Source organism: Copadichromis virginalis, linkage group LG17, assembly GCF_057382275.1.
Source record: "Copadichromis virginalis isolate Kocher_CV1m ecotype Utaka linkage group LG17, C_Virginalis_male_GT1.1, whole genome shotgun sequence".
NCBI lineage: Eukaryota > Metazoa > Chordata > Actinopteri > Cichliformes > Cichlidae > Copadichromis > Copadichromis virginalis.
Genome location: NC_140634.1, coordinates 36,501,077 through 36,524,676, shown reverse-complemented (window position 1 = coordinate 36,524,676; position 23,600 = coordinate 36,501,077). Strand labels below are relative to the sequence as shown.

The following is a 23,600-nucleotide window of genomic DNA, read 5'->3' as shown; positions in this document are numbered from 1 at the left end:
AGATCCACACCCTCGTCATCACATTCAGTATCCAATCACCAAAGATGGCTACGGAGACCAAAACGGTTGATTAAACATTTTAATTCCATTTTCGACATCTGGTGCTTGAGCGTGGGAGTTTATGGTGAGGGGCTGACTTGTGGGGCCTTTGTCAGCCCTGAGTCTGCTGCTTCTGGGGCAATCAGCGAAGTCTCAAGTCTTATTCAGCAGAATATAGGAAAATATGTTTATTTAAAGGAATTTCTGGTGATCCGGAAACATTCTTGTTGCTCAAAGCTCTGTTAACAAAAACTGATGTTTTTGATATCTCTGGGATACATGACCAACGTTCGTTCACTCTTTCTGCTTGGCCTCGTTTAAACCTTAAACTCTGAACTATGCTTACACATCACACACACAGAATGCATCGCTGACCCATATCTTTAGCTCGTGATCAGCTTTACATGAATTAGCAGAGTCTTAGTTTTAGCTGCAAGTATGCATTACACAGTGACAAAAACATTCACGTATTAAAGCACGTCCACTTATGTGTGTGTCGATGTTTCTTTATGCTCTCAGTATCTCTCTCTCACACACACACAAACACACAGGCTCCAAGTAAATGTAGTGTACATTATACCATGTGAGTTTACTGTGTGATCAGCACCTGTAACAGCTGCAAGAGTCCGGGTTTCGGTTCTTCTTCTTCTTCTCCTTCTTCTCCTTCTTCTTCTTCTCCTTCTTCTCCTTCTTCTTCTTCTCCTTCTTCTTCTTCTCCCAGCTTTGTTGTTTTTTCCCTGCTTTTATTTCACCATCCACTGAAATCTAAAGAGATGCTGATAAGACGTTAATCAGAGCAGCTGCAGGTCAAGAACCTTCTGTTTCACCCTTTAAAGGCTTTTCTCCAGCACTGCTCCCACGCTTGCTCATATTTACATTGTTTAATCATTAGTTTCATTTTTTTAAATCTCATTTTATCTAAAGTGCTCGAGGAAAGAAAGCGGATCATTTCTACTTCTCCTTCCTTGTTTTTATTTTTTATTTTTGATCAAATCTGAATGCGATCAACTCTAGATTTTATAAAGGTGCAGCTCTAAAAATGTAAAAATACATAATGTGTGTATGTGGATCATTTAAACCTAGGTCTGTTTAGCTTCTTCTAACACTGTGCTAACACTTTCTGTAGCGGGGATGTCAAACTCATTTCTCATCATAGAGCCACATAGAGCCCACTTTGATCTTAAGTGGGCCGGACCAGTGAAACTTCCCCTTGTGTCAATGTAAAGATTTTTAATGACACATTTGATCCTTGAAATATCTCAGTATAAGAAAAAGAAGTGCAGTATAATCAGTGAAAAAAACCCTGCTATTTAATTGTTTCTCTATTCCTTAATTGGTGTGAAATGAATGGCCATGGTGGAGTAAGAAAAGTTGTAAAATATAGTTAAAAGCCCCAAATTTATCTCTTCCTTCATATTTTCCAAATTTGTCCAGTGGGCCGGATTGGAGTTTTCACCTGGCTAATTCTGGCCCCCATGCCTTTATGTTTGACAACCCTGTTCTACAGCTTAGAAAGCCACATGTTGCTCTTATTTTCCTCTGGAGTCCAGTGGTGCCCCTAATCACAAATGGCCCACAGGGGACATTTTTGTGCATATTTCACAGCGGGGTTAAACAGTAAAGGTCCTCGTTATTATCAGGGTCAAATCAGCCACGAGCCTGTCAAGCACATACTTTGTGTCTTAACTCCTTCATCTGAGTGGTGCTATGAAGCAGGTTTCCCAAAGTGCAGCGTCTCATCACGGGCTGCCGACATGTCCGCTCAGGAGGAACAGTCCAACTTACGTAACTTACTAATGACGTTGACACTTGAAGATTTTCAGCGATAAAGCATCGCGCTCAGCCAGCAAGAGGTTCATATTTGGAGTTTGTGGGGTGTCACCTGCCTACAGTGAGCTTAGTGAGCCTGGGTTTTGTTCAGACGGTGAGGAACAAAAGCACGATTTCAATCACATATTTTCCTCTTGGTCTTACATTTTTGTGATTCGGGTTTTAGACTCGGCTCAAGCTGTTTGAGCCAAACCACCTAATTATTTGGGAGGGGAGAATTTAATCACGTGGTAGCATCCACCTGGTCTGTTGTCACTCAGAGGCTCAAATTTAGAAACCTGAAGGCAATAGCCTTCTTTTAAAGTCAACGAACTGAAGTGACGGTCAGATTTGACAAGATTATTTAGCTGGTTTTCATGGGAAAAGTAGCCACAGAGACCAGAAGAGTTTGTTGCAGCAGGCTGTGAACGTGTTTATTTTGCTGTTAAATTGGCCAGATCCAAGCGGCCAATCAAGGAACTGCTGTCTCCATTTTTTAGCACATGTGCTCGTTTTTCATGTTCATTTTTCAGACGTTAAAGTTGCTGCTTGTTGTGTGGAGAAAAGGAAAGTAAAACCTGTTAAGACACGTCCTTGGACTCTGGAGAATTTTGATGTCATTTTCACTGTTTGTTCATATCGATTCACTCTATGAATCCTAGACGGGCAAAAATGAGAGAATTCATCCATGATGCCTTGCTCAACCATGCCCGATAAGGCCTCGTGCTTTCTGTCTGTACTCAGCTGTTTATCTGTCTGTGTCTCTATGTGTATGTGTGCACGACGTTTCCACCTAAAGCCTGTACAAATGAGATTACATGTGAAAGAGAAAGAAAACAGCAGCGGTGTCAGACGTGCCATGCTTCCTGTTTTTCTTATTGAAAGTGTGAAAGTGTGTTTTGTAGAATCTGTGGAAATGGGGCATTTTGAAGGGAGTGGCCGTGATCAAAAAACCCTCCCTGTGGGTTAGAGTTATGCCTGGACCGGAGCCCACCTGAGCCAAAATAGAAGACAGTGCAGCCCTGTGCTGCTCAGTTTTTGCCCGTCTGCCATTTTCTCTTTTGTCTCTTTTCTCTGGACTTCCTTTTTTTTGTCCTTTGCCATTTTCCCCCTCTATGTTCTTCTTTTGTTTCCTGTATCAGCCCCACCAGTATCTCATTACTCTACACCGATTAATGTAGCAGAGAATACACACACACATTTTCTTTCTATCTGTGTCTCCTCATCTCTTCTACTGCATTAATTTTTCATCTTAAAATAATGCAGAGTCATACGTAACCATAAAGCCTTCACTCAGGTTCATTAAATATACTAAACTAGACACGTAAACCCTGATATCACAGTGTTGAGAATAAATACTTGATCCCTGCTCTCAGAGTTTTGAGGGGGTGTTTTGCTCTCCTTCAGTTCCCCGGATGTTTCAGGCGCTTCGGTGTAGTTTCTCTGATTTCCACCCCTATTGCTAAGTGGTTAGAAAGCCTCTCTTGCTATTGTTCAGCCTGTCAGCCTTATGTAAACTTTATATAAACACAGCGCCACGATCAGATCTCAGAGCTTCAGTGCCGCCGTCTTTATGCACTGCAGAAATATACCATAACCCTAGTAGAGATAGCAGAGTGACATAACTTATGACTCCATCTGCTGTAAGGCACTCAACGCAAGACAAGAAGATACGAGTGCTTCATTTGTAAAGAATTTGAAATAAATCTCAGCTTTAACCATGAATGCACTTCCTTTTTTTCCCTGGTGGAAACTCTTTTGGGTTTTAACTCTGCTCCTGTTCCAAAGCTGCTATTGTTAGGGAAATGCTCCATTGAACTTTGCTCTCAGGTTCGATATTAGAAACTCGAAAGCGATTTTGTGGCCTGATTTTCTAAGCCGAGCCACATTTTCTCAGATCAGCATTCGTCGGCCACGGGCCTTGATGGAAGAATTAGGCTACTTTGTAATCATTAGGTGCGAGCTAATACACAATGGGCTTTTTTGTCATCTTAAGCCCAGAGAGGCCTGAGCGCCGCCGCTAAAGTCAGACGTTGTTTGTGTAGCGCTGATCGCGCTGCCGCCCCTGCCAGATTTCTAACATTGTGTGAAAAGAAACAAAGAAAGAAATCGAGCATTAAATGTTTTAACCAAATTCAGTCAGCTGAGGCAATTTACTGTAACAAAGCACACTCACGCAGGGAATAAGATACAGTTAGTGGGATTTCTCAAATCCCCACTATCATTCTTAAATGCCGATGAATGACCGTGATCTGTTTCATTCTGTGTTTCAGCCTAAAATGGTGAGCGTGGGGAACCCTTTTGGACCGTCCGGAGAAAAAGTGGCTATGGTCGCCATTGACGATTGTGACATATCCATGGCGATCCGCTTCGGAAAGCAGATCGGGAACTACTCCTGCGCCGCGCAGGGTACCCAGATTGGACAGAAGAAGTAAGAGGGAACCTCTTTCACCAACTTTCTTTTCTTTCTTTTCTCTCTGGACCTCTTCCCACACACATTCACTCAAACTAGTCAGACTAATGAGGGAATGTGTTGCGCCTCGGGGGCTTCGCCTTCATTACAGCAGATTACACAACTCACATTCTGCCATCTTCTCCCGCTTTTATCTCCTAATCTCCGTGCTCATCCGTGTGGTCTCTCTGCTGTCAGACAACCAAAAGCTCATCTCAGCGCAGGCTTTACAGGATTAACTGTGTGTTTATTACACACTCATCAATTTATATTTTTACAGTGTGCCTTTTCTTTTGGAAAGCTTGCATGCTGAGGCCCATTTACTTTGTAGAGGGTGGGGACTGAAAGGAAGCGAGAGAGAAAGCTTCAAAGGGGAGCTAATGAGCTTACATACTTTCAGGAACTTGTTGCACCGGTCACAGATGCTGAGAGGCGTTTTGAGGATGCTTTAATTTGATCACGCTGGAATAATTAGACCACTGCGTCTTATGTGGTGGAAAGTGGCGAGAGCCTGAGAGGTTTCACTTTCGAAGCTGTCTTGACAGAATCCAGAGTGTGGCTTAAGCTGCAGAGTGAGTCCTGTTGAGGCAGAAAAACATGACTCCACTGACACAACTGTAGAGTGCTGGGTGGGATTTCCCAACAATATTTCTTGCTGTAAATTTCAGGAGTATCTGGGAAAAAACCCCAACAAATTTATGAAAAAGAAACCTTTGGGATTTAAAGACTAGTTTAATATATCCTACAAGTCTGTATTGACACTGGAGTCTCTGTACTGGATATCTTTTCACAAATATCCATAACACGGATTCCTTCAATACTTCAGAAAAAAAAATCAAAACCCATTAACTCTACTGCTATATATTTATATTAATATTCATACAAATGAATTCTGGATCATAGCTGTAAGTTGAACTTCGGGCTTTTGAGTGTCTGACACTATGGTTTTTGCATTCTTGTGTATTTAAATAAAAGAACAAAACGAAAATCTGAACTTTCTAGATAACTGTTAAGACATCACCCAAGAGCGCTGAAGTTTATGGCTGAACGTTGGTTCAAAGAAGCCTGCAGATTTCTGTTGATTTGCTGAACGTCTAGAAGATTCATGGTTTGAGCCCTTCATGTTCCCAGCCAGGCGATGTTATTTAGACCAGCGGTCCCCAACCTTTTTTGCACCACAGACCGGTTTAATGTCAGGCAGTATTTGCACAGAACGGGCTTAAAGGTGTCGCGGATAAATACAACAAAATAAAATGATACGACCAAGACAAAAACTGTGGTATTTTGTAAATATAATAATAAACGAGAATTCACTGTGTAATTGTGTAACTTTATTAGCAGCGTCCTCCTGAAATGAGAGTAACATCCTCCTCTCTGCCCCTTAATGTTCTCTGGTCGCTATGGTAACGCGTAAATATTTCATTCAAAATAAGCCACACAACTACAACGTGGGAAAAGACCCAGGGTAAACAGAGTTAACGATAAAAACCCTGAAAACCATAAATTTCACACCCGAGCCTCAACTCTCGCGGCCCGGTACCAAACGACTCACGGGCCGGTACCAGTCCGGTTGGGATCCGCTGATTTAGACCGTAAGAACAAAATTCACATTTAATGTCCCACGTAAATGTCTTTAGGCCTTTGATTTTGATGGTTTCAGAAGCTCTGGGTGTAAGCGGCTTCATATATGACCAAGTACGTTAAATCTGACCTTGGAAATGCTGCCTTTTAGCTGCTTTGTGATGGCTTTTGAAAACAATAACCTTTAACCAGAAATACCGATCATAGTGAAGGTGAATGAGGGAGCAGCTAAAACACCAAAGCCAAAACTACTCTCTTTAACTCCATTTTCTAAAAGTAAGTGAAAAAGATCACAAAAGACCCACTTTGAAGATTTTGCAGTTTTGATCTATCTCATTCATGGTCTGTCTGCATTTTCTTGCAGATCACTGGACTTGACAGGGCCGCTGTTACTGGGTGGGGTTCCCAACCTGCCAGAGGATTTCCCAGTCAGGAACAGGAACTTTGTAGGCTGCATGAGAAACTTGCGCATTGACAGCAAGCCCATCGACATGGGCAGCTTCATTGCTAACAACGGCACCACAGAAGGTTAAGATGTTCCCTCTGCAGCGTTTCTATCCTTGCTCATTTCTGGAACCGACTTCAAAAACGAAGCTTAAATTTCCCCTGATTTTATTTACTTTTATATGCTCAGGGTGTCCAGCAAAGAAAGACTTTTGCACAAATGGTGTGTGTCAAAACGGAGGCACGTGCGTCAGCAAGTGGAACACTTACATTTGTGACTGCCCTACTGGTTACGGTGGCAAGAACTGTGAGCAAGGTAAGAAATGTGTGTGCGTGATTTGGTTAGTTTTTAAGCAAAAGTGGACAGTGTGTTTGGGGATATTGGGAATCCAGTGTAAAATAAATCCATTGTGCTTCCTTATATAATATATTATTGCATTTATAGACAGACGTGTTTCTGGCCAAAGGTGCAAGTGTCCGCTTGCTCATCTGTGTGTGTGTGTGTGTGTGTGTGTGTACATTTGTTTACCTATTTCCAGGAAATGGTGTATGTTTGGGGGATCACATGGGATAAGGAGCATTTTCTTTGACTCAGCGTGACTCACGCAGCCTCTGTTCACCAGAATCACTCACCACAGCCTTAGGTGTGGAGTTTTCAGACAAAAGATCAAATTTTGGCTCTGAGTCACTTATCAAAACCCAGACTCACAGATTGAAATCAAAGATAAACACACACTCACCTGGGGCTGTGAAAATTTCAATCTTACGTGCTCTTACTGATTAATCTGTGATGTGATGGTAGGTTTTCAGTTTAAAAAGACCAATGAGAGCTGTGGTGGAATTAATGATTAGCCAATCAGCACCATGGGCGGGACTAAAGATGTTTCTAAACACTGTCAAGCTGAACACTTCCAATGGGAAAAATTGGATTGTAGGTTTTTTGGAAGCCTCTCAAAGTTCACTTCACTACTACCACTAATTTGCATGGCTGTGTGTGCACGAGCCTGAGGCATAAGGCACAAACACTGGTCACTAGTGGCTAATTAGGACTCATCCTTGGAAATTCATTAGAGTAAACACACAGTGTCAGACTGAAGATGGAAATAAAGTGTAACAGATTTCAAATTTCTGTGTGATATCAGCTCTACTGATCGCATAGCTGTCTTTGATGCCTCCTCAGCCAACATGTGACTAGTGGCTTATGTTATAATGGAAAAGGTACATGTAAATAGATGGGTAATCAGAGTACACAGATAACAATATTGAAAGATAAAGTGTAAGGTAATGGTTTTGTTAAGGGTATCTTGATATCCACATCTCTATCTGCCAACAGGTATTATTATTTATGCTCCATAACCCCTCTCGTGTTCTTATATAAAAAGTTGAATCTTTGAATCCTTGCTTCAGGGCGAGTTCCAAACAATGTGTAAAGGTGTGAATACCTATCCTCGCCCTCTCGTCTATGAGGTAGCCGCCCAGTCAGTGCCAGGCCCTAGTATCCTGTATCTGAACTGGGCCGGGATCATAGCAAGCCGGGAAGAGGTCTTGGCTGCTAGGTTGCTTGTTGACACATTTGGTTTGAGGCTTCACACACTTCGCTGCCACATGAGAAACGTGAGATTTTGTTGCTGTGGAGCCAAAATCGTCAAGACTAGACTGACACAAAGAGACAGAATCTCCCTGGTAGTCACCCACTTGGCTTGGTTTTGTTTGATTGTTCTGATACCAACTACTGGACTTTGCTATTTTTGTGTGTGTGTATTTTTTAAGAAATTTAACCCGTCCCTAGACCTGGTTCAATTGCTCTAATGTGCATTCACTGTCATTCCACAGACTGTATGTAAAAGATGGTGGTAGCAATTGCAACGACTTCTGCAGCCAGAGGTGATCATATTTGGATTACAAGATGGAGTGCAATGCACAGACAGAAATGCCTCAGATACATAGATGTTTTTTGTTCTAAAAGCTGATGGGGTATTATCGTTTGAGAATGCAATAACTGGAGAACGAGGTGTCATAGGAGCAAATTGATACCGTAGGAGCATCTACTAAAAATCTCTGACAAGGTCAAATCTCAGTGACCCCGACCTAAAGGTCAGAGTAAGTTTTCTGAAAAACACGTAAATGCAATAAGTTGAGAAGGTGATGTAGGTGTCTACTAGTAGGCTAACAGTGACAATGAACAGTCTTGAGTCCACAGCATAATGACCATAATAAGAATCTGTATGGCGAATATGAATGGGATTTTTACTTCAAGAACCTCACTATTTTTATCAGATAAATATATGATAGAAACCATCAACAAGTCCATTTCAGCAATTCATATTAGCTGAGGTGTTAGCTTTATCTCTAGCTTTTACCTGGTTCTCTTAATGTTGCCCAGCTACCAACACCGCTTGTGACTCCAGACATGAAGCTGCCCAGACTAAAATATCTTAATGTATTTAAACTCTACTACTGTAAGTGTTTTAGGACTTAAAGTCAATTCTGATCGGTACTCATGGTCCGTAGAGGCTAACGTTTTCTGTGACATTTTAGCTAGCACCATTAAGTCAAACTCTGGGTTAGCCTACATAATAGGGGTGGGTTTTTATAATCGATTCATCGATTAAAATCGATTCTGGCTTGGATAACGTAAAATCGATTCATTAAAATCCTGAATCGATTTTTTAATATAAATTTATTTTGTCCGAAATGCCAGAATCTCTGGTGACATCTCACAAAATTTCAAGAACCACCAAACAGTAAATGAGAGCAGGTACAGGGATTCTGCACATAGACTTAAACACACAGCGCGACCCGCGGATCAGAATCAGTTAGATGTCGCCTTTCTCACAGTCGGGGCTGAAAGCCGACAGCTCGCTGATCCGGGTCCGCGCTTTGTGTTCACGCCCTTTATGCGCTGATTCTAAAGCTGTTAGTTTGATCTCTCTCCAAACAATATTGACCGAATCAGCAGCAAAAGAAGATCCAAACGCTTCACATAAACATTGTCATGAATTCACTCTTTTACTGTTTTGCTTCCATTGCGATGCGCAGCTCTCTCTCCCTCTCTCCCTCCCCCTCCCCCCTCTCTCGAACAGTTTCGCTTTCTTCATTATTCGCTTGCTTGTTACACAAGTCTACTGTTGCTTACAGCGCTGTCGGCCGCTGTTTTTTCCCCTTTTACATTCTTCCGAAAAGAAAACCTCATTTCTGCTGTTCAATACTGAACAAATTGAAACTTTTTAAAATTATTCAAAATGCAAAATGCTTAGCCATGTCTCTAATAAAACCGCTGTAACGTCAGAGGTAATGTTGATTAATTAATGGTTTTCTTTCGTTTTTGATGTACTGCAGAATATTTTTATAAAATCCCAGGCCAGGAAAATCACCTACATGTTTTTCTGTGTTTTATCTTCAGCTACTTTGACACAAAGGCATCTGCTGTGATGCTCACACCTTGGATAAAGTCTTGAGAGTGTCAGCTTCCTTTTTATAGATACAAAAATATGTAAATGTCCTGATCTGAATTATATCTCTGACTGTCAAAATTTCCCAGATTTAAATCGAATCAAATCGAATTAAATCGAATCGTGGATCGAATCGATTCGGGACCTTGTGAATCGGAATTGAATCGATTCTAGAAATCAGTGACGATACCCAGCCCTACTACATAACACTTTTAGAACTAATTAGCATGGATTAGCATGCTAACAGATGCATGCTAATTATTTTTTTTTTCTTTTAGTTCTGTTAACATATTAGAATACCAACATGCTTTCATTTCACTTAGACCACCGTCATGGCATGGCTGTAGACTATGGGGGTGTCCAAATTCATGGGCTGCATCCTCCTGAGGCCGCATTTGTAGACTGATTACGTCACAGCAACGTGCCGAAGGCTGTCCAAATTCGTAGACTCCTCCGAATGCAGCCGACAAATGCGTCCTCCTTTTCCCCAAATTTGACGGATGGGTCGGGTGTGTCCTTCGTGGCCCACCATACCCCAAAATTCATAGTGCGGCCCAGCCAAACTCCAGTTTCCGGCAATGGTGGCCGCTACTAAGTTTTAAAATTACTCTTATTAATCTTTCTGGGTCACAAAATAAACTTTTAACATATTTTCAGGCGAGAATGTGGGAGTGTAAACTTCAAATATCTGCTCGGTTTATCAAGATATTGCAAATTTGCAAAAGTGCTTCGACGTTTTCTGAGACGTCTGTTAATCACCAGCTCGATAACTAACCGGGAGCTCGAGGGTCACTAGAGCCGCAGAGAACGGCACAACTCCCGGCACATCATTTTCAGATCACCGCGGACTTTCGCTACTCGGGTTAAACGTAATATAGAAGTCACTTAGATAACCTAAAAATGTTATTGTTTGGCTTTTTTCAGTGTTTTATTTGTTCATGAGTAAATCGGTTTGGCTGAGATTAAAGTTATTCGATTGGATTAGATAAAATAAAATAAAACTTTATTAATCCCCCGGGTGGGTTCCTCCTTGGTTTTTACACAGCTGAATAAACATCAAACAGAAAAATGATTAAACAGAAGTGTGGTCGAGAATTTACGCCAGTGAAGAGGGTTTTTTTAGTTCGCGGAGGACTAAGCTTCAGCAAAGGAGACTAAAGTCACGATAGTTACCTGCTACCATGAACAAATAAATGCTTTGTCTCATAATTACAGCTTTTGTGTGAGTGTATCTGTGAATGCTTCAGTTGAAGTATGTAGCCCGGGGACCAGAGAACATGGTATAGCTGAGGTGGAAACACTGCGTGCCCTACTGAGATCGACCCTCAGGAGAGCAGACAGCTCGAGGACATTGTTTGCTTACTCAGCATCAAATTAGAGCTTAGATAAAAACTCGCATCTGTAGGAGTTTAATTAGACTTTAAGAATTCTTTTTAACTATGCTCATAGAAGAATTTTTTTGGGAAGTAATCTTTTATTTTCCAGAATAAAGTAGTAATTATATGACATGCTGGAACGTAAATGCTGGAAAAAAACTCATCATTTCAACACTGCAACCAAATTATAGAAGTAAACGAACTAAAGCAACTGCGTGTTTTAAATGATATCTAAAAATAGACAAATACACAAATAAGAAAAAAAGGTGTAAAGCTAAAAAGAACCCAAAAAACTACAGAAAAGTCATTGCTGCTATTTACCTATGGTTGCTATGTACAGCACAGAAAATGTTTTCTTATGCTTAATGCTGCGTTGATTCATATGTAGTTCCTACAGTTCTCATCTGACTTTTAAACACATTTATTTCCAACACTAATGTGTTTGTGCGTACGACCTGATTCTCGTCCCTCCCAGTGATGCCATCACCTCAGTTCTTTGGCGGAGAGGCACTGGTGTCTTGGAGCAACCCGGACATCACTGTTGCTGTTCCCTGGTATATTGGCCTAATGTTCCGCACCCGGCGTCCTGCTGGCACCCTGATGCAGGTCAATGCTGGGCCTTCCTCTACCATCAACCTCATGGTAAGAAGCATTGTTGGAAAAATTGTCACCCTCAGCAGTTTGCTTGTATACAGGTTCTAGACTACCTCTAAAATGAGTGGGAAGTTCTCAGTTTCTGCACCCCCCCCCCCCCCCCCCCCCCACACACACTCCCTTCCAGGTGAGTGAGCAGCGGGTCCATATGGAAGTGTTGCTGAGGCACCAATTGGTGGCATCGCTGAGCTTTCCTCAAGTGCGTGTCAATGACGGGGAGTGGCACCACTTGCTGATTGAACTGAAAAGCATCAAAGATGGCAAGGAGATCAAATACATGGCAGCTGTCTCTCTGGACTACGGCATGTATGAGGTACAGGGCGTCTTCCTTTAGAGATGATAAAGGTAGTCAAGAAAGGTTGTATTAATTTTAATTATTGTCTTATTTTTAAGCAGAAGTCAGTCGAGATCGGCAATGACCTCCCAGGCCTCAAGCTGCAAACTCTTCATGTTGGAGGTTTGCCCGGGGAGAGAAACGATGTCATCAAGGGATTTGTTGGCTGCATACAGGTGGGTGGGCGTGCACTTTAAATGTCGCATTTTATTTCTTCTTCAACCTTCTTTCCTGATCGTCTCCCTCATGAATGTGTGCTATCCATTAGGGTGTGCGTATGGGTGAGACATCCAACAACGTGGCCAATGTGAACATGGCTCAGGGCCTGAAGATCCGTGTGGAAAACGGCTGTGATCTGGCTGACCCGTGCGACTCCAACATCTGCCCAGAGAATAGCCAGTGCATTGACGACTGGAGCACACACACCTGTGCTTGCGACCCAGGTAAGATGCACAAGCAAAAAAACATACATAAGTTGGTTGAGAAAGCTCAATACGTTGCCTATTAAGAAAGTGTGTGAACGTAAACATCTGTATTTCACGCCTTTAGGCTTGAATTCAGTTCTTGTTTGTCTGTCTTTCCTGCAGGCTACTTTGGGAAACAGTGCGTGGACGCTTGTAAGCTCAACCCCTGTGAGCACGTTTCCACGTGCGTCCGCAAACCAAGCTCCTCCCACGGCTACACCTGCGAATGTGGACAAAATTACTTCGGCCAGTACTGTGAAAACAAGTAAGGTTTTTTTTTCTGAGAGCAAGCAGGGAGAAGGGTTTTCTTGCACACCACATGTACAACTTGTATAACGCCACTGGAGCAATGCAGTGATATTTGAATGGTAGCTTTGAAGATAGGCTCCAGGTCAGATACTTCCATTGGCTCTGGTGAATTGAGATGGTAATAAAATGTTAATAACATGGAATCAATTTGCTAGCAGACTGAAAGCAGACCTGTGTGCGAGACACAATATCCAGATGTTATAAACAAACCAGACTAAACATGGATATTGCCTCCGACAAAGCTCATTAATCCTCTTTGGTTCACCGAGGTTTCTTTCTCATTCTGTATTGTTGCCGGTCCTTCAGGGGAGTTTTATTAGTCAGTAATCCGAGCCTGACAGTGTGTGTATGGGTGCCTGAGAGTGAGAGAGGGACAGATCAGCCATTTATTTGGGAATTAGTCGAGCAGTGGTGTAAGCATTTCTGCAAAGTAGCCAGCCCCGATCGAGAATCACTCATTTCCCTGTGAACCCTGTCCCCTATGACACGCATCACTTCCTGTCTTAAGCAGGATGTGGGATTCCCCCTGAATGCTTGACTGCTCCTCCACAGGTGTTTAGTCTTTGCTTCCCTCATCCTGCCGCTCTTCCTCCGTCAGATCGCATTGCACCAGCAGTGATCGCATCTCGAGGAAGAAAAAGAAAGTCCGTGTGTGTCTGAGTGACTGGCTTAAAAGTGTAGAGGAAGTTTACTGTAGATTTGTTTATTTGGTGATAAACTGAGGAGATAATCGACGGTTTGTCTGATTGTAGGCGCTGATACCGAGTCAGCAGCATGTCACAACCAGATCACGCAGTGCATGGCTTTTTAGAAAAGCTCCTTTCAGCCACACCCTGGTCACAGGGGTCACCATAGCAGGTAGATTTACATGTTTGATTTGGAAGCGTTTTAAAGCAGATGCTCTTCCTGATGCAACCCCAAAGAGGATTTGTGTCTTTAACTGGAATCAGACTGGTACCAGATCTCGACCAGGCAAAACCCAGTACAGGAAGGTCTGGAGCTGGCTCTCTGTTTAAAAAGTCTCTGATCCTATGAGTATTCTCCAGTAGCTTGGATGGAGCCGGGGAGGAGACTCTGTCAGTCCTACTACCACTGAAGGTGTGGTTGCCGAGGGTGCCCTCTGGTCAAGCCCCGCCCCTCACCCTTTGAGTAATGTTACAATAATACACAGGTTTTCGCCTTTAGTGTTTCACAAGGGTTAAAAAGGTAATGTCCACAATTTAGACTTTTTGACTCCAGTATATTTTATTAAAGTTTAGCCGGAGCAAAGCAAAAGTCAAATCAAATAACAATAATCACATAATCAAATCACTTGAATTATACTTATCAAGTTAACCTGCTATGAGCTAATGCTGATCTTGAGAGAAAAGAGGTTGAGGAGAGAAGGGCACGCCTTGGCCACGACACCCTTATCTCTGTTCCGTGTAATTGTACTTTGCAGTTTGCGTTTGATTTTGACATCTACTGTTGTCTTTAATGGCAGAGTGGAAGAGAAATGTCACGAGGGCTGGTGGGGCAGTCCCATGTGTGGACCGTGTAACTGTGACACAAGCAGAGGATTTCATAAAAACTGCAACAAGACCACCGGGGAGTGCCGCTGCAAGGTAAATACGTACATAATAAGAGAGATTTTACAAATATTACGGTGTTTCTTCTTGAAGGAGGTTTTTAGTTCATATTAGCAGCAAATTCATGTAATATTCAAAGTCTCCTCCCTGCTCAGTGATGTGTGTCTTCTCTCCCAAACCTCCTGCAGGATAATCACTATCGTCCAGAGGGAGAGGACGCTTGTTACCCCTGCGACTGTTTCCCTATAGGCTCTGAGTCTCGAACCTGCGACCCCATCACTGGGCAGTGTCCCTGCAAGGGAGGAGTTATCGGTCGTCAGTGCAACCAGTGCGATAATCCCTTCGCTGAAGTCACTCCCACTGGATGCGAAGGTATGTGAAAGAAATATTTGAGAAGGTAGAAATATCATTGATTAATTAGCCTTTATAAAAGAGTACACTTCAACTTCTGTGAATAAGGATTAAAAATTAATAAATCAGGATGCAATATAGATAGACATTTATTGAGTCCCATAGAAGCCCATGAATAATTAACTGTGTATGAAAAGGGACACCATGAAGGTCAGATCAGAATAACTAAAGGGGACAGTAATAGAAGGTCATTTCAAAAGTCGGGTGCATTCTAACTCTAGCTGTTCTCAGTTCACAAACTGGGTCCGGCTCCTTCAACAAAGCGTCAAAAAGAGACAAATGGTGTCGCTCACATCTGCTGGTGCTGCAGTCGAGCTAACTTTGCATCTTTGTCACCACCCAGTCATGCAGAAGAGGCAAGTCTGGCTCAGTGGCTAACTTGGCACCGGGACTGCACACACACAATACAGTAGAGATGAACAGAAGACAAAGCCCCCGAACAGAAAATGAATGTCAGTGTGCTTACTGTTTGACCTAATAGGAAGCCTTTTGGAGGCTGAGAACGTGCTTGGACTTTTAAAGGACATGAAACCCTAATCCATGGTCTGAGTATTGTTGTTTAGCCAAAATGTTGGAGTGGATTTAGGCAAGGCAAGGCAAGTTTATTTGTATAGCACAATTCAACAACAAGGTGATTCAAAGTGCTTTACAGAGACATTAGAAACAAGAACAAATAAAAAGCATGATTTAAAATTGAATAAAACAAGCAAATAAACTAACTAACTAATTAACAAACAAACAAACAACAGTATATAAAATCAAAACAGATAAAATCAGAACAGTAGATAAAATCAGTAGTTAAATGTAAGTTTTGAAATTTAAGCTTAAAGTGTGGATTTGGTGCTTTATTCAAATGCAGCTGAGAACAGGTGAGTCTTCAACCTGGATTTAAATAAACTGAGTGTTTCAGCTGATCTGAGGCTTTCTGGGAGTTTGTTCCAGATATAAGGAGCATAAAAGCTGAATGCAGCTTCTCCGTGTCTGGTTCTGACTCTGGGAACTGATAAAAGACCGGATCCAGATGACCTGAGGGATCTGGATGGTTCATACTGGGTCAGGAGGTCATTGATGTATTTTGGTCCTAAACCATTCAGAGCTTTATAGGCCAGCATCAGAACTTTAAAGTCTATCCTCTGACGGACAGGCAGCCAGTGTAAGGACCTCAGAGCTGGACTGATGTGGTCCACTTTTTTGGTCTTAGTGAGGACTCGAGCAGCAGAGTTCTGAATGAGCTGTAGTTGTCTGACTGATTTTTTAGGTAGACCTGTAAAGATGCTGTTACAGTAATCAAGCCTACTAAAGATGAATGCATGGACTAGTTTTTCCAGGTCCTGTTGAGACATCAGATCTTTTATCCTTGATATATTCTTGAGGTGATAGTAAGCTGACTTTGTTATTGTCTTAATGTGTTTTTCTAAGTTTAGGTCTGCATCCATCACTACACCCAAATTTCTCACCTGGTTTGTGGTTTTTAGATGTATAGATTGAAGTTCTCTGGTGACCTGTAATCGTTTTTCTTTGGCGCCAAAGACTATTACCTCAGTTTTGTTTTTGTTTAGCTGGAGAAAATTGTGGCACAACCAGTCATTGATTTCCTCAATGCATTTACCAAGAGCCTGTACAGGGCCTCGGTCTCCTGGTGACATTGTGATATATATTTGTGTGTCATCTGCATAGCTGTGATAGTTTATTTTGTTGTTGTTTATAATCTGTGCCAGTGGGAGCATGTAGATGTTAAACAGAAGGGGTCCCAAGATGGAACCTTGGGGAACTCCACATGTGATACTTGTCTGCTCAGATGTGAAGTTACCTATTGATACAAAGTATTTCCTGTTTTCTACGTATGTTTTGAACCAGTTTAGTACAGTTCCTGAAAGACCTGCCCAGTTCTCCAGTCGTTTGAGTAATATGTTGTGGTCAACTGTATCAAATGCTGCACTGAGATCCAGTAAAACTAAGACTGACATTTTTCCACTGTCTGTATTCAGACATATGTCATTGAACACTTTGGTCAGAGCGGATTCAGTGCTGTGGTTCTGTCTAAAACCTGACTGGAAGGCATCGTAGCAATTATTTAGTGCGTTTTTTCAGATTCATAAGACTCTAAGATGTAGCTGCCTTTAATAGACCTCATGCCACAATATCTGTTCTGGACTAAACACAGCTTCACAGTTAATTTGGTTTAAAAAAAAAAAAGACCTTCAACCACTCCTTATTTTAATTATTCTTATTGTATTTAATGGAGAAGCTTGGAGTAAGTACACTGGCTAAGTTATGTATCATAGCTTGTGCAAGCTTGCAGGTCCAAATCTGGTTTGTCCTGGCTGTCAAATACGCTGACATGAATTATGTCTTGCAGCTTGTGCAACAGCTCTGCAGGATTAATTTGGTTGAATTTCTGTGTGTTTTTCCGTCTGGCTGTTTTATAAGGTGGTTAAAACGGATCAGCCGGGTCGGACGTTTGCCTTTTAAAGCGATGCTTTTTTGTTTTGTTTTTTAGCTGATTGAACCTCAGTTTGGCATTTGTCTTTAGCAGGCCCAGTTTAAGCATCATACCACGTGCAATATAAAAAGTAATTACTGTGTTTTAAGACTGTTCTTAAGCCTTACCCTCCTGTCCACAGTGGTGTATGAGGGCTGCCCAAAGGCCTTTGATTCTGGCATCTGGTGGCCCAAGACAAAATTTGGACGCCCTGCTGCTATGAAATGTCCCGAAGGATCTTTTGGTGAGTACTTTTAACTGCACACTGTCTTTCACTCTCCAAGGCTTAACAACACAGCAATAAAGCACCCTGATTGGTTCATGAGTCCAGAGGAGCTTTTTAACCAGCCAATCATGTAGAGGTTTGTGTGTAAAGGTACGTCAGGTACATTAAGAGCTGACGGCGATACCATTCCTCTTGCTCACTGTGCGTATGAGAAAGGTGAGCTCAAGAGTCGAGGTCAGTGACCTGTCCCAGTAAAACGTTGCCTCTTTCCTGGTTACTCCCTTGGTAACTGCAGTCACCATGGTGCCCTTTTTGTTGTCTCCCAGCACTCAATAGGGAATTTATTTGTGAGCATTGCTCAGTGCCCTCCTTTAGCTCCAAGTGGCAGGCATTTCTCCCTTTACAACAGTGAGACTTTCCCAAACACCACCTGACTGTAAAAACTTGGTGTAGTTTTACATTTAAGCACTGAGACTGGAACGAATGGTCTTACATTCATCAGGTATTTAAGTGCTGCTTCAGAACAGTTCTGATCACGATCTGATTGGAGTTTTTTGCTGTGCCTTTTTAAAAAATGTGTATCCTTACTATACTACTAGTAGTACTTAATACTACTTACTAGCCCAGTCAAATCTTTCTTAACTAACAAAATCAAAAAATAACTAAGAAATAAATTTCTGAAAAATTGCTGTTCAAAAATGAATGGTATAATTAGTTGTGATCATTAATGTGTTTTAAATTATTTAAAATATATAAAGTGTGACATTTTAAATGTATATGTTCTGTATAATTTTCCCTTTGCGTTGCTATGTTTGTTTTACCCATTTTTTTTTTTTTTTTAAAATTTCATTTATTCTTCATATAAGTGAGGAGGCTGTTATTCAAAGTCTATTCAAAGTCTACTGCATTTCGTTGCCCTGTACCTGTGCATGTGCAATGACAATAAAGTTGAATTCTATTCTATTCTATTCTATTGGGAAGTCAGTTTGTCCCTGTTATCTGACTGGTTACCATACAAAATAGTTGCCTCCAGCTAATCTATTAAAAGATACAAACAAATTAAAATTAGAAACAAATATTGAATAATTAAATACAAAATGAAAAAAGCAAGACAGGACTGTATAATTATATAACTATATAGTTTTTTATGTAGCATTTTATACATTCAATAATGTCTATGATTTTTTAATATTACCTTTGATGCATTTAATGGCATATACATTTATTCATGTAATTGTGTTTATTTTGTTTTGGTTTTATAATGTTGTCAGTTTCGTTCCTCCGTACAAACAGATAACATGCAGTTCATATCTAATTTCATGTGAAAGAAAAGTATTTTAAGATAATAAAACTGTTTGAGGCAACAATAAAAAGTTGTTAAGTAGTTAAGATATGAAATACGTTATTTAAAAAACATACATGGACAAACACGTAATAAAACCTAAATCTCTAAAGTATGCGAGAAAATATGTGATCATAGTAGAACAGTCAAATGTTCTGACATGATTGCACTTACACTTTTTGCCCCTTTTTGCAAATTTGTACCTCAATGCAAAATCTCTAATTGTGTAACTGCACAAATGCATCATTTTAATGCTATAGAACAGAATTTCCTCACAGTGTTTTCTTCTCTCTTCATGTGTTGGTAACAGTTGTGAGGAAATTGATTTCCATGTCCTCTGTTTTTTTATGTTATTTGTTCTTTTCCAGGCACTGCCATCCGCCACTGTAGTGATGAGAAGGGCTGGCTGGCACCTGAGCTCTTCAACTGCACCACCGTCGCCTTCACACATCTGAAAAAACTGGTGAATAAAAGACAGAAATAAGCATGAAAGCAGACAGGGGCTTTTATTAGACTGAACCCGAGGAGCTTTTCCCTACCTTGACCTGCCCGTTCTCCCTCTCTTTACATCCTCCACTCTCTTTTTCTAGAATGACGATCTCCGCCGCAACAGTTCAAGGATGGACAGCGAACGCTCCAAGACCATTGTGCGTTTGCTTCAAAGTGCCACCAATAACACGTCACATTACTACGGCAATGACGTGAAGATGGCCGCCCAGCTTCTGAATTATGTTCTGCAGTACGAAAGCCGCCAGGCCGGGTTTGATCTCACCGCCATGAAGGATGCAGAGTTTAATGAGGTAGCCTTATGCACTTAATTATTATAAAAAATATATATGATGTGAGCACTGGGAACACTGGTGGCATGCTGCCCTCCACTGGTTGATGCTCACTGGGTGAACAACTTTACCCATTACTGCTTTTATTTGAATATATAAATTCCTTTTTCAATCGTAGCTTGGCAATTTGTGTTTTTTCCAGAACTTGGTGCGAGCAGGCAGCGCCATACTGGATCCCAACACCAAGGACCACTGGGACCAAATCCAAAGGACAGAGAGCGGGACCGCACATTTGCTCCGAAACTTTGAGGACTACGCGAGCACGCTGGCACAGAATGTCCGGAAAACCTACCTGAAGCCCTTCACCATCGTCACTGAAAACATGAGTGAGTCTCCAAACTGTAATTGAATTGTGCTTCAGCTGCGGGAAAAAAACGATAACACAAGTCTTTACTGTGTCTCCTGTTTATTTCAGTTCTAACTGTGGACTACTTGGATGTGTCGAATCCAGAGAGGGCAACATTTCCTCGCTTCCAGGAAATCCAGGAGGCCTACCCCAAAGAGCTCGGGTCTTCTGTCCGCTTCCCACAGTTTAATATCGGTACTCAGGGAAACAAAGGTGGGAACGATGCCTCAATCAGACCTCGATTAAATTTTTTTCTGCTTTTAAAGCTTCATCTTCTTTCTTTCTGACATCAGCAGAGCCCACTCCTGCCCCTCCAGCTCAGACAGAAGCTGTCCTAGAGGAGGAGCACACAGTTTCAGATAGGAAACGCCGCCATCTCGAGCCACCTGCCCCTCTGCCTGTTGCTGTGGTGATAGTGTACAAGTCGCTGGGAAAGCTCCTTCCTGAAAGATACGACGCAGACCGCAGGAGTCTGAGGTAAACTATGGCTGACCTCTGTGAAAGCCATCTACTGCTATTGTGCTTGACTTCTTGCTCAGAATGAACAAGTGGTGAACACCAGAAGGTGCAGAGAAAACTTTATGCGAATGTTAGTGTACAATGTGTATTTCCAGAGTCCCCAACCGTCCGGTGATCAACACAGCCATCGTGAGCGCCACGATCCACAGCGAAGGTCAGCCTCTTCCTACCGTCCTGGACCCCCCGGTCATCTTGGAGTACACCCTGCTGGAGACAGAGGAGCGAACCAAACCCGTCTGCGTGTTCTGGGACCACTCAGTCGGGTGAGTTAAATTTGAAATACATTGTAGTTAAATGAATTGTTTTCACATGGCTTTAAGAGTATACATTACTGGTCTCACCTGTGCTTGTGTTCGTTGGCGTGTTTAGGAGCGGAGGCACAGGCGGCTGGTCCTCTAAAGGCTGCGAGGTGCTCAACAGGAACAACACCCACATTAGCTGTCAGTGTAACCACATGACCAGTTTTGCTGTGTTGATGGACATTTCCAAAAGAGAGGTAGAGCTTAAAACTTCTCTCATTTCAGTTTCGTTTTAAAACACCTAGTGGTTGTTACTGATCACCAACTCGCTGTCTTGGAACTGCTCTCCACAGCACGGCGATGTCCTGCCTCTGAAGATCGTCACGTACACCACAGTCTCCGTGTCCCTGTTTCTCCTCCTGATCACCTTCATCCTGCTGTGCCTGTTGCGCAGGCTCCGTACCAACCTCCACGCCATCCACAGGAACCTGGTGGCAGCGCTCTTCTTCTCCGAGCTTGTCTTCCTCCTGGGCATCAACCAGACTGACAATGTGGTAAGTGCATTTTTTTTTTTCCTGCAAAGTGTTTTTTATCTTGCACGGTTATTCCCAGCCGTCTTTGTCAGATGTCCTGTAGCTCTGTCATGTGAGCTTCCTATGTCATATGAATATTTCTTCATCAACAATAATCTTTCTCCTAATTGAAGCGAATTATGACAATGATTCGATTCTAGTTTGCTTCAGTTTCTTAGAGGTGGACATTTTAGCTAGCAGTGTTTATTAAATATTTGGATAATTAGTTATAATTATCATTTACTTTTGGCTTACCATTGAAAAGTTATTGACTAGCAGCAGTTTTTCAAATTCTTCATTCATTACTAAGCGGTGAGTTGAACTATATAAATGTCACAGTGTATGCATCCCCGTTTGTTTGTTGTTATTAAGGTAAAAAGCTGTTATGGGCTAGCTCTGCTTAAGAATTTTGGTAAAAAATGACCTCTGCTACAGAATTCTTGCTGAAGTTGACCTGGATTTTGCAGGAATCCATGACTTTAACTAAAACAGTTGAGAATTTAAATATATAATTACTGCTTTTAAAAAAAAAATGGTAAATTAATGTGTGCAGTATTCTCAGATTCATGTTTTCCTCTTCAGACATATTTGATTAATTCAAGAAATACAAAGATATTAACGAGCCAGAATTAAATCTGTCCTGTATTTAGCATTATTTGCGCAGCTGTTCCATTTAACTGCAGTGTGTAATGGTGTGTGGCTCCATAGTGTAGGCTGGTTTAGTTCCAGCTGTAGATTCAAATCCCCTATGAGGTTGTGTCATGAACGGGATCCAGTGTAACACACCTGAACATGTGGATTGTTTGCTGTAGTGACACCTTTTGTCAAGATAGCAGCTTAAATGAGCATATATTTAATGTGAAATAATCTCAAAATACCATTGCTATATAAATTAACAAACATTCCTCTATATTCCTAAGATCCCAATCTGCTTTGATGATGGGCTTTTTCTCCTTTCCTGCAGAGCGTCATCTGCACTGTTACCCACATCTGGAAATCTTTGATCAGTAGCAAACCTTTGCGATTAAGAGTTAATACGTATTTGAAAATGTCTCTGTGTAGTGTTTTACAGCGTGCTGGACTGCAGGTTCTAGCTTGTGAATGATGCACTGTCAGATTAGAACGGATCTTTTCACTCAGGAGTGTGGCTGCTCCTCTCTACAGCCCATCACAGCAGCTGCACGATCAGTTACAAAGCCAACGAACCATGCGTGTAATTTCTTTACAGATTCCCTTCATACGTGCAGGATTTGGCAGACAGCATCCCCAAATACACAGCTGCAATTTAACAACTTAAAAGAATAAACTGCACACCTTTGTAGGGAATACTTCAGTATTCCCTACAAAGGTGGGTTGGTTGACACACAGTAGGAATATTTCTAGGATTAGACTCTTGACACTGTGAATCTGGCTCATTTCTCTTTTATTTAGTGAATTAGATCAGTATATAATAAGAAACTACTGGTGGAGAAATTACACCATGATTAAATTCTGATCGTTACCATGTAAAGCAAGATAGAGTACATATGTACATGGTCTAAAAACCAGACCATGAAGTCATATGCTACAAACATGAGTGGTGTGGGGCATCTGAGATGCGGGATAAAGAGCTTTCTCTCTGGTGTTTACTTCATCAGAGCTTCCATGAAGCTTACCATATTTGTTTTTCCTTCAGGCAGCCCTCTAATGCTGGGTTGACAAGAGCAGTACAAGACTTAATGGGCCAAGACCTACCTGAGAGTCTTTCTTTATCTGACAGATTATGCGTTGTGATTGTCGACTAATGACTGTAATAGTCAGGAATGTGCTATTTACCAAACTGCTTTTCCAATATAACCTCGTGTAAGTTCATGTTAGTGAGCTGCCATTCCTGGATAAATCTTATGTGAGGATGTAGTCTACCTTAATTGAGTTAAAAGCCTTTGTTAGTCACTGATATGGCTAGTAACTACTCTCAGTTCCATATACATACAGTAAAGGATCAAAAGGTATCGGATATCTTTGAAGTCTGTTGACATACACATACACAAACCTCTGTGGGCCAGTAGTGGAGACGTGCTGTGACTGGTACCTGTCTCTAAAAGCTGGCCTCAGGGTGGTAAGTCCTGGCAAGGGTTTTCCCAAAACAGCTTTAGTTTTTAC

At 41.7% G+C, this 23,600-nt stretch overlaps 1 protein-coding gene across 1 annotated transcript in view; it reads left to right on the top strand.

Moving 5' to 3' along the window:
- celsr1a (cadherin EGF LAG seven-pass G-type receptor 1a) overlaps positions 1-23,600 on the top strand; it is a 98,270-nt gene that overhangs the window by 60,500 nt on the left and 14,170 nt on the right. The window contains exons 7-25 of the mRNA XM_085436064.1: positions 4,122-4,279; positions 6,246-6,409; positions 6,516-6,641; positions 11,629-11,795; positions 11,935-12,120; positions 12,204-12,317; positions 12,410-12,584; positions 12,729-12,870; positions 14,398-14,518; positions 14,671-14,854; positions 17,518-17,619; positions 19,312-19,406; positions 19,534-19,743; positions 19,925-20,108; positions 20,198-20,341; positions 20,422-20,605; positions 20,743-20,910; positions 21,017-21,143; positions 21,240-21,440. Coding sequence (XP_085292190.1) covers positions 4,122-4,279; positions 6,246-6,409; positions 6,516-6,641; positions 11,629-11,795; positions 11,935-12,120; positions 12,204-12,317; positions 12,410-12,584; positions 12,729-12,870; positions 14,398-14,518; positions 14,671-14,854; positions 17,518-17,619; positions 19,312-19,406; positions 19,534-19,743; positions 19,925-20,108; positions 20,198-20,341; positions 20,422-20,605; positions 20,743-20,910; positions 21,017-21,143; positions 21,240-21,440 — 2,952 coding nt within the window. The remainder of the gene's footprint in view (positions 1-4,121; positions 4,280-6,245; positions 6,410-6,515; positions 6,642-11,628; positions 11,796-11,934; positions 12,121-12,203; positions 12,318-12,409; positions 12,585-12,728; positions 12,871-14,397; positions 14,519-14,670; positions 14,855-17,517; positions 17,620-19,311; positions 19,407-19,533; positions 19,744-19,924; positions 20,109-20,197; positions 20,342-20,421; positions 20,606-20,742; positions 20,911-21,016; positions 21,144-21,239; positions 21,441-23,600) is intronic.